We start from the raw sequence: 10097 nt of genomic DNA on the forward strand, positions 1-10097 counted from the left end.
CGCCCCTCCTTGCCTCAGGGATAATATGCCACAGAGCGAGTGGCACTTCAGAATTCTATACTCGCGTCTCATCCCCAGAGGGTGCTGGAGAAGCGCTGGGCAGCAGGTAAGGTGCTGGTTCTGAAGTGCACGGGGGACACGGAAGGGGTGCATCACGCTGTGCTGGACTGGGGATTGATAATACTTAGCGCTTGCTCTGTAGCTCTCCCAGCACTCCCCAAAGGCCGGCAAGCACAACTATCCCCATTTCTCAAAGGGCAAAACTGAGGCACGGAGTGAGGCGAAGGTTGAAACTTACAGGAGTGACCACCAACATTTTTTTTTAGATGAGACACCATGGGCCCCCCCGAGCATCCACCCCTCAGCACCTCTGAGAGTCGTATTCCAGGCATTTCAGTTGCCTAGTTTAGGGGAACCTTGGCCTAAGCAACACACCCAAGGTGATACAGCAGATCAGTGGCAGAGCCAGAAATAGAACCCAGGAGTGCCAGCCTCACCCTATCCATTAGGCTGTCTCCCCATAGGTAACGGCAAACAGGACAGGTCCTAGGGGTAGCAATATGACCAGTGAGGGCCCTTCCCACCCTGGCAAGAAAGCGAGAACATACAGAAAGAGGAATAAATTACCTACAATTTATTTCAAAAATATCTTTGAGTCCCCCAAGAGTTCTGGGAATGATTTTCTCAGGAATTTGAGTCTCTCTCTTCCTCATTCTCACTCTTTTCCCTACAGCAAATGAGATGGCTGCTGCCTTCCACACTCTGTGCGTTCCACCAGCAGCGAGGAGGGGAACCCGTCCTCCCCGGGCAGGCTCGTCACCAAGACCACAGACCTACACAGCTTGCAATGAAACTAAGTGCTGCTTTCTCCAGACCGTGTTGAATTCCTGCCCTTCCAGTCAGACGCTCTCGCCAATTTCTTCGTCGGAGCTTTCTGGCACCGACATGGTCCTCTCCCTGCGCATCTGATTGTGGTCCCCGATCTGCACCATTTGAGCATTCTGAATGATGAGGGGCTGGGGGCCTCCTGACCCCTGCATCACATTTTGGTGGCCCGACGGGAGGATGAGGTGCTGAGAAGGGGAGGGAGCCGGCTGGGGGTATGTGAACGGATTAGCTGGGTGAGGCTGGTGCAGAGAAGGGGAGGAAAACATTGGAAGAGAGGGTGTTTGGAGCTGGAGAAGCTGCTGCAGAAGGTGCTGAATTCCTGCAGGAGATGGCAGCAGTGTGGGCAAAAGCATTTGGGGGGGGTAGCCAGGCTGGGACCCCAAGGTCAGAGCCGCTAAGTTCTGTTGCAGCTGCTGGAAGTGTTCCCGGTATAGCTGCTGTTTCCTCCGCTGCTCCTGGACGTGCTGCATCTGGCACCACATCATCTTCTGCTCATTGATCTTCTTGAGTTTGAAGGTGTTCTTCACCGTCCTGGAGAACACAGGCGAGTTCTCATCCAGAGGCACCAGCCCCATCAGTATGCTGGGTATCTGAGACTTCTTCAAGGGGTACTCTTTGGGCACAAAAGGAATGACCGAGTTGTACTTGGGCAGCCGCTGGAGGGAGTCCATCAAAGCTGTGTTCATCTGGTGCATGCAGAGGCGGGACGCGAAGTTCTGGGTCAGCAGCAGGAGGGTAAAAGCGGAGTTGTCTATGGCGTCCTGGAAGCACGTTAGCTGGCACTGCCCAGGGACGAGGAACTCCTCGCAGAACGTGGCACCGTCGGGCACCCCCATGCTCTCCAGCATCTCCTTCACCCGGCAGGCGATGTCCACATCTTCCGTGGCGTGAACGACAACGAAACTGAAGAACCTTTTCTCGCCGCAGTCCAGCTCCGGGGCGGGGGCAGCTGCTGCCTGGGGAGGAGGGGGCGCCCTGGAGGAGGAGATGGATTCTGATTCTTCCTTCTCTGTGAGGACATAGGAATCCTCGATGGGCACTCGGCTAGCGCTCGCGGCTGGCCCTGAGGGACACAAGCTGGGAGGCTCGGGAGGGGACTCTTGTCCTGGGGTTTGGAGCAGGCGCTGTCCTGACTCCGGCAGTCCTGCTGTCCCCATGGTGGGAGGGTCAGTGCATTCCACGGGACAGTGCTCCGCACTCACAAGGCGAATGGGAGTTTCGGAAACTGGAAGAGATGGAGGAACAAAGCCACCAGTCTGGGGCGCCTCAGATCGGTGGCTGCGCAGGGGAGCTGCAGCGGAGCAGCTGAGCCGGCTGGCGTCCCGAGGGCCGTGGCTGAGTCTCTCCTGGCCAGACTGCAGGGTGCTGCTCACGGCACCCCCACAAAGCCGGCTGGGCTGTGGGACGCGGTTGCAGTGAGCCGAGCGGGTGTGGAACTCCATGGTGGGGGACTGGCTGATCTCAAAGTGGCTGATGAAGGAGGCCGGGCTGCCAGAAGAACGCAACGTCTGTGGCCCTGAGAGAACCGATCGGTTCCCAATCTGGACTGGGGGGCTCCTCCCGTGTGGAGCAGGGTTGGGAGTCGGGAAATGCCCAGGGTCGGACCTCAGGGTCTTAAATTCATGGTCAGTCTCTGTGGAACTGAAGTCAGCCCCGCACTTTGCATAGGCCTCGGCCAAGATGCTACCCAGCCTGTCTCTCCCAAGAGCCTCGCTGGCTCTGAAGGCCTCAATGGCAGCCTTGTAGGCATCATCTCTGCACTGGGGATTGCACTGCTTTTCTTCCACCAGCAGCGCGTAGACCCGTGCCAGGGCCAGCCGGGCTCCCGCCTCCTGCTGGGGGCTCAGCGGGTTCTTGCTGCTGCCGGTACCCCATTTGCACCTGCAGAGACAGAGGGCTCCTTCGTCGTCACCCAGAGCGTCCAGGCATATCCTTGCCTCTGCCTCTCGCCGCAGAGTCAGCAGGACCATGGCCTGCAATAGCTTACAGCTGCTTGTGGCCGATCTCATGTGCTTCAGCTTGTGTTTGAGAGTAACGAGCCTTTCCTCCGGGATCTTCGATAAAACGCTGAAGACGCCTTCAAATCCTGCCTGGGCCTCGGCCATCTCTTCAGCTGGCTAGCCAGACCGCGTGCTGAAGAAGCAGGTGATGACAAGCGCATAGTACAGCCTCCGGATGCCGGCATGGACTGTAGGCCTTTCTGCGTCCTGGAAAGCACCTCCCGTGCTTTGGGTGCTACATAATCACTCCCCTTGTGCTCAGGGGCTCGTCTCCCCAATACTCTCAGGGCCAGGGGGCAATGCAGCCATCCTAGGACTCCACGGAGCTCACCAGCGGGCCCTGCGATAAAACAGAGCGGGAAGTTACCGGAATGTGCCAGGCAGAGTCTGGGTGCTCCACGTTAGGTTTGCCCAAGGTCCCTGCACCGTTGGCATCATGGGTTCTCCAACGTTTGTATTGGTGGCCCCTGTCACACAGCAAGCCGCTGAGCGCGACTCCCTTCAAACACTGCCATAAATGTTGCAGGTGAAGCAGGGCGTGAGGGCAGAGGCTGACAGCTTGTGAGCCCCCCAATAGCCTCATAAACCCACTTTGAAAACCCCTGTGCTACACCTGGCTTCTAAAGGAATGTCACTCCTCTTTCGGCCCACGTATTTTGGTATCATGCACCTTTACTGCCCACTGTATTGCAAGTGCACCGCTCAGCAACCGACAGCTCTGAATGCGTACTGGGCATGCGGAGAGGCACCCTTTAAAATAATCAGTGCAAAGTCGCTGACTTACTAGCAGGTGCACCCAGCGTTCCTCAGGTCTCTAAGTTACGGGTTTGTGTGGAAAACGTGCACGCTTTAGTGAAATGTCCATTTTTCAACAATGAAGAAAAAAAAGAAGTTTGCATCAGAAAAGAAGGAAAGTGATTCACACAATAGCTAGAGTTTGCTAGTAGATGATATTTGCAGTTTATCCGTCTTTTGCTAGAATAAAAAGGCAGCAGGGGTCCAGGAGAGAGGGCAGGGGGCTGGGAGGACTGGGGGGCTCAGAGCAGGGGTTGGAGGATACTGGAATGAGGGCAGGGAATGGGGGGCTGAAGGCGCAGGGTTCAGTGTGGGGGGCACGGGGTAGGAGTGGGGATGCAGAAGTCGGGGAGGGGAAGGTGTGGGGAGGCTCAGGAGCTCAGGGCAGGGGGAGGGAGGCGGGGTCTCAGGATGGGGGGGGGGTGCAGCAGCCAAGGCGCGGATGGGAAGTGCAGGACTGAGGGCAGAAGGCTGGGGTGGGCCAGAGCTTACCGGGTCCGCCCGTGGTGGCAAGGGTGGTGCTCTCCGGCTAGCAGCCCCTCCTGGGGGGCCGGGCCTGTGCTCTCCAGCCAGTGGCTCTTCCCAGGGGGCCAGGGCCTCCAGATGGACCCTTGGCCCCCTGCTTGTCCAGGGGAGGGGCAGAGTTCTGGAGGCTGGCTGTGCCCCCCCACCGTGGCCTCCAGCAGGTCCAGGAGGAAGCAGGGCTTGGTGGCCAGTACCAACCTCCAGCTGCCCCCCTGCCCTGAGGGCTGGCCCCGGGTGCCGGTGCCCCCACGAGCTGCAGCTGATCTGGAGATGCAGGGCTCCAGAGTTCAGCTCCAGCCTGCAGCTGCACCCCACTGTCCTGCAGGTGGTCAGGGTGGGGTTCTATGGGCTGTCCCCACCCTCCAGTGCCCTTCCTGCCCTGCAGCTGGCTCGGGGGGCTGGCCCCTCCCTGCAGTGGCTCCCCTGCAGCCTAACCATGGGTGTGGCAGGGCTACAGGGGCTGCCCCAGGCCTGCAACAGCCCCCTGCCCTTTGGCCTCCAGGATGTTCACAGGAGGTGGGGGACCAGACTCTGGGGGCCAGCCCTGGCCTGTACCTGTGCTCCCCTGCCCTGCAGCTGGCCAGGGGGAGGCTCCAGGGGCTGCCCCTGGCCTGCAGCAGCCCCCTGACCATCTGTATGTGGGATGGGCCAGGTTCCGGGACCTATCCCCAACCTGCAGATGTCCCACTCTGAAGGCTTGTAGCCTGTCTGGGGCCGGGCCATGATTCCAGGTCCTAGCCTCTCTTGGGGAGGGCAGTTCCTAGGTGGGAATGGGGGGGTCCCAGGTGCGGGAGCTGGGGGAGGGTGCCCTGCAGGTGGGGATCATCCCCCAGCATGTTTTGGAGTGGAGGGGCCATTCACCTGCTCTGTTGCGGAGCCCGGTCCCCAGCTGGCCAGTCTCTTACTCAGGGGTGGGCAATAAAAAACGGCAGCCCACGGGGTGAGATCACAGCTCTGGATGGCCACGAATCTGGCCACTGAGAGCTGTGACCCTCCAGTACCTGCAGAGGCGCAAGTAAACATGGAGGTGGGAGCCCGCCGGGGACTTCCCCTGCAAACCGGATCAGGCACGCGGCCGGAATTCGCCTGCCCCTGCTCTCACCGATGAGGCTGCCCCTAGTGGTCACTCTGCTCATTGCCAGTGGTGACTGTGCGTATCGTGCCCCTTCTCTCTCTGCCCCCTCCCGGTCCATGTTCTGGATAACAGTCCCATTCCTGGCACTTCCTGTTTTGCTGGCACAACCAAACCCTGAGCTGGTTTTAAATTAGGGGAAGATGAAGCTGCAAACCAAATTCGGTGGCCCTGGCTCTTACTTTTTAGGAGTTCTTGAACAAACAGACTTGCAGACAGAAGCCCAAATCTCTAAGATTAGACAGACAGACAGACAGATTTAACATTTGATGCTCTGTACTAGTTGTGCCTGAGGTTATTGTGTAGTCAGCATTGTGTGTACACCAGAGGATCCAATCTGCCAGGGTTAGCCACTGGTGGTCCCTCACACCACCGTATTTACCTGCACCTCCACAGGTACAGGGATCACAGCTCCTGTTGGTCGTGGATCACCATTCCCAGCCCATGGGTTTGTGATCGCCTGTACCTGTGGAGGTGCAGGTAAATATCGCGGAAGCAGCCCACTTTATTGTCCACCCCGGTCTTCGCCTTACCTTTTAAAGAATGTTATCCCTCTTTGGTATCTACATAGTCTTTGCCATATGCATGGTATTATGCATCTTTATATATACTTGCAATATTGTGTAGTAATTTTCAGTAAATAGCAAAGTTACACACACTTACTAAACACACTTGCAACACACACATTAAAATAGTCAATGCTAAATTACTGACATATTTAGAAACATAAAAATTGCCAGACTGGATCAGAACAATGTTCTGGATCCATTTCATCCAACGTCCTGTCTCCGACAGTGGCCTATTCCAGATGGAAGATGCACAAATCCTCTAATGGGCAGTTATGGAATAAGCTGTCCATCGGGAAAGTGTCTTCCTGACTCAGGTTTGTGTCTTTTGTTAGCTTATGTCCTTATATCTCAGGTCACTGTGGATGTTCACATCCATATCTAATCCCTCTTCTGAAATTTATTAAGCTCTTAGACTCACCCACATCCTCTGGCAGTAAATTTAATATCAGATCTTGCTCTGGTAGAGTGAAGGGACCCCGCCCAGTAGTGGAAGGCTGCTGTGTCTGTCAATCAGGAGGAATACTGGCTATAGAAGACCAACAACACAGTATCTGACCCTCAGGAACAATCTTCCAGTATTTAAAGGTACATCAGAAAACAGCGCCTTTAAAAAATGCAAACAAAACAAAATCTCCCACGCAAATCTAGCTTTCAGGGAAAATTTACAATTTCACTCTGTTTTTAGCAACTAGTTTTTCTGTCTCACAGAAACCCTATGATTGCTTAATGTGTGAGATCAGACCTATCTAAGGAAGTTGTGCTCCCTTTCAATGAAAAATTCTGGTTCACAGCAACTTCTTAGAAACACAAAAGCAAACAAAATGAAACACTCCCCTTTCAAAACAGGTCTGACAAATGTCCAAAACTTTGACGTGCAGTTCTGACCCTTACCCTTGGTGAGTCAGACTGATACTGCATTCATCATCCAAGATTTTGTTTATGCGCTTTGCACCAGATGAAACTTATCTATTTGCTATGGACACCTGACACTTTCAATATGTTCAGGGTGCTCTATGACATTTTAAAAAAATAATCAATTGCATCCCAGGATAGAAGCTTAGCCAGTTGATCTGTGGCTGACCTAGCAGCAGAAGAGTGGGTAACTTTTTGGAGAAGAGAGACCTCAGGCAAATGTAAATGGAGTGTGACTTTTTAGAAATCTCTCCTTAACTCCTGCAGGTGGAAATTGGACCCATCTGTCTCCTTCCACTTTCTACCTCCCTTCCTCTGCACCCATTATTTTACCTTTCTGTTCTGTTGTTTTATTAATCCAGTCAATGGGGTGGGGGGGAGGGGGGTGTCAGGATTTTCAATAAAAGTATCACTTTAAACAAAGAGAGATGTGTGCTGAGCAGGCCGGTGTTGATAATCCTTTCCCCATTCACTCACATCCATTATAAAATTGTGACCCTTCCCCTTCTGATTCTTTTGTTTGTACTTTCAAATGTCATCCAGTGGTAGCTATAGAACACCAACTGGGAAGTAAAGCGGAGAGCCAGGAAACATCTCCAAAGTTAAGTACTGTACAATTCTGCTTCTTTCAGGAGTCCCTTGCATGCTGTCCTACCCCCCTACCCCCATCCCAGTACTCTGGTGTAAACTGACAGGTCCATGAACAGCACAAAGGTCATGCCAGATGACAGCTATTGAGGATCAGGTCAGTAGTTTACAAATTCCTTCCCAGGGAGTTTGGAACCAAGATTCCTCTTCTGCTTTCTGGGAAAATAGCCAGGCCAGACTTTTCCAACTTTGCTGGCTAAAATCAGGGCATCTGATTCATTTGTATTTAAGGGCCTAAACAGATGTGCAGGCGCCTCGCTTTGGGCAGGCCAAGTGTGAAAACGTGTCCTTGGTGTCAGCAGCGATGGGATGCATCAAACAGGGGGCTGCTGCCTGGGCCCAGCTTTTAGCTACACCCCAAAAACTGGGGGCAGAAAAGTCCTGGCTCGTTGTTCCTCCCCCTGTCCCCTGCTCTGTCCCTGGGAAGGCCACAGCGCCAATTGCTACTCTCGTGCCCCAGCGGCACAGGCCGAGGGAAGGCGCAGGAGGGAGGGTCCCTGGCCCCAGGGCGAGTGGAGGGCGGTTACCTGGGTCCCGTGGGTGCACTGAGCATGGGAGTCCTCAGCCGCCAAGCCCGTTCCCAAAGGCAGGTCCCGAGCGCTGCGCCGTGCCGGCCGCGGGGAGGCGGAAGTAGCCGAGTCCCGCTTCACATGGCCCAGGCTGCGCCCAGGAGGAGGAGCCGCGGCCGGGGTTACCCCGGGGCCGCTGACGGCAGCCGGAGCCGGACCAGGAGCGAGGGGAGGGGGCGGGGCTGATGCGGACGGGGAAGTGGCTACATGTGGCGGGTTGGCTACATGGCGTTCCAAAGGGGCGGGTTGGCTACATGGCGTTCCAAAGGGGCGGGGCCCCGCGGGGGATACTCGCCCCTAGAGGGTGCGGGAAAGGCGGCGGGCCCTGCTGGAATGTGGGGGCCCATAGGGGCGGGGTCTCAGCCCCTGGAGGAGGAGGAGGAGGAGGAGGGCCTGAGGGAGGGATCTCACCCCCTAGCAGGGAGGGGAGGGGGATATCTCCCCCCAGGCTGGCGTGCGGTCCTATGGAGATCCCTGTGGGGACTTCCCAGTGTGTGTGTGGGGCGCTATGGGGCGCTCCCGGCCCCCCCCCCCCGCAGGAAGTGTCGCCTCCAATGACGAAATGGGGCGGATCTCGCCCCCCCGCGGGAGGACGGTGGGGAAATCCCACTCCCAGGTAGAAGTGGACACGGAGGCGCGCGCTCTCCCAGCGGGGAGGAGGGGAAAGCTGTAGGGGAATCCCTGCCCGAGCTGGAGGAAGGGGGAGCGATGGGGAAACCCCTGGAAAGAGCAGCTGTGGGGGAAACTGGATCCCACCATGACAAGGAGGGAGACGTGGACTCTGCCCCTCCCATGCCCCCTCAGCAGACCCGGGCTGCTGCAGGGCGTTCAGCCCAATCCCTGTCCACAAGCGGCCTCGGGGAAGGGGCTCATGAGGCCCGGGAGGGGGATGTCCCAGTCTCCAGCCGCTTCCCGAGTCCGATCCAAGGTGAGCCGCGGCCATTCCCGCCAGCCGCCGCCAGAGGGCGCGCGAGCAGCAAGGAAATTCACCTGCTCCCAGGGCCTCAGGTTGGCCCCTGGCGGGCTGGAGTCAGGCAAAGCTGCGGATTCTTTGCCACCGCAGGGAGGGACGAACTGGACCTGCAGCCTCTGCTTTCCCTGCCTCACTCCTTCCCAGAGGCAGGCTGCTACACTGAGGACTTGCACCAGGCCCCTGGAGCTCAGGTGGACACCACACCTGTTCCACACAGCACCCAGTCGGCTGAGGAAGGGAGGATGCTTGTATCATCAGCAGGGTCTTACCCCCCCCCCCTCAGAAACTGTTCTCAACTCCAGCCAAAACCTTATGGTTGGTCTTGCCACCGCTTTACAACCTGACCTAGACTTGATACAACTTTGAAACTTTCCTGCACCGAAGAAAAGTTGCTGTGACTGGAACTGAAACAAGCCGTTTCCTTACTTTGTCAAATCTTTTGTTTAAAACTTTCCCTTTATTGCTGCAGTAGTTTAGGTTTAACACAGCACTGGGCCGTGTGTGGGCGTGCTGCCTCCTGCATACTGCCAGTTCCCAGAGGTGTGTCGGTTGATTGGTCAGTTTGTCCCTCTGGTGTTCATAACTCTGAAGTTCTGCAGTAAATCTATTTAATCAAGGCGCTAGACTTCAGCCTTTAAGGCATTAGTTGTAGAGCTTAAGGCAGTGGTGGGCAATCGGGAGCCTGCGGGTTGCCTGTGGCTATCAGGGTTCTGTGTGTGCCCCACGACACATTTTGTTTACCGTTGCCCCTTGTGCAGGGTGCCACACTCTGCTGATGTCCATTTGCAAAGTTTTTTTTCCCCCAGCAGTGTTAGTCAAGCAAGAGTGTGAATGCTAATTACACACAACATTGGGAGAGCTGTGTGCGCCCCATGCATCCAATCAAAATGCTGCTACAGGTCAACCGGCACACCCTGCAAATCCTATGTACGCAAGTGCAGTGAGCAAAACTACCCTATCTGAGGAGACTACCTGGTTATGACAATCTTGCAGCCCATGGAGGCTCACTCATGTGGCTCACTCACTAGCCTAGGTTGCTCATCACCAGTTTAAAGACAGGTGGGGTCTTCCAATTGCTGACCCTCC

General features: G+C 56.0%; 1 protein-coding gene across 3 annotated transcripts; it reads right to left on the reverse strand.

Moving 5' to 3' along the window:
• Positions 1–613: 613 nt before the first annotated feature.
• Positions 614–8367, reverse strand: TICAM1 (TIR domain containing adaptor molecule 1). Of its 3 annotated transcripts, none has more exons than XM_075903051.1 (3): positions 7997–8367; positions 6328–6412; positions 614–3228 (listed from the first exon to the last, which is right to left on the reverse strand). In XM_075903051.1, exon 3 carries the CDS (start codon positions 2991–2993, stop codon positions 900–902), a length of 2094 nt encoding a protein of 697 aa, XP_075759166.1. In that variant the 5' UTR covers positions 2994–3228; positions 6328–6412; positions 7997–8367; the 3' UTR covers positions 614–899. The 3 variants fall into 3 exon arrangements, with proteins under 3 accessions (XP_075759166.1, XP_075759165.1, XP_006110580.3); XM_075903050.1 differs by having other exon boundaries at positions 6328–6513; XM_006110518.4 differs by lacking the exon at positions 6328–6412.
• Positions 8368–10097: the final 1730 nt, after the last annotated feature.

Source organism: Pelodiscus sinensis, chromosome 19, assembly GCF_049634645.1.
Source record: "Pelodiscus sinensis isolate JC-2024 chromosome 19, ASM4963464v1, whole genome shotgun sequence".
Classification (NCBI taxonomy): Eukaryota; Metazoa; Chordata; order Testudines; family Trionychidae; genus Pelodiscus; species Pelodiscus sinensis.

What these genes read in the sequence shown, in the direction of transcription:
- TICAM1 (XM_006110518.4), bottom strand. Translation starts at nt 2,993, where the DNA reads ATGGCCGAGGCCCAGGCAGGATTTGAAGGCGTCTTCAGCGTTTTATCG.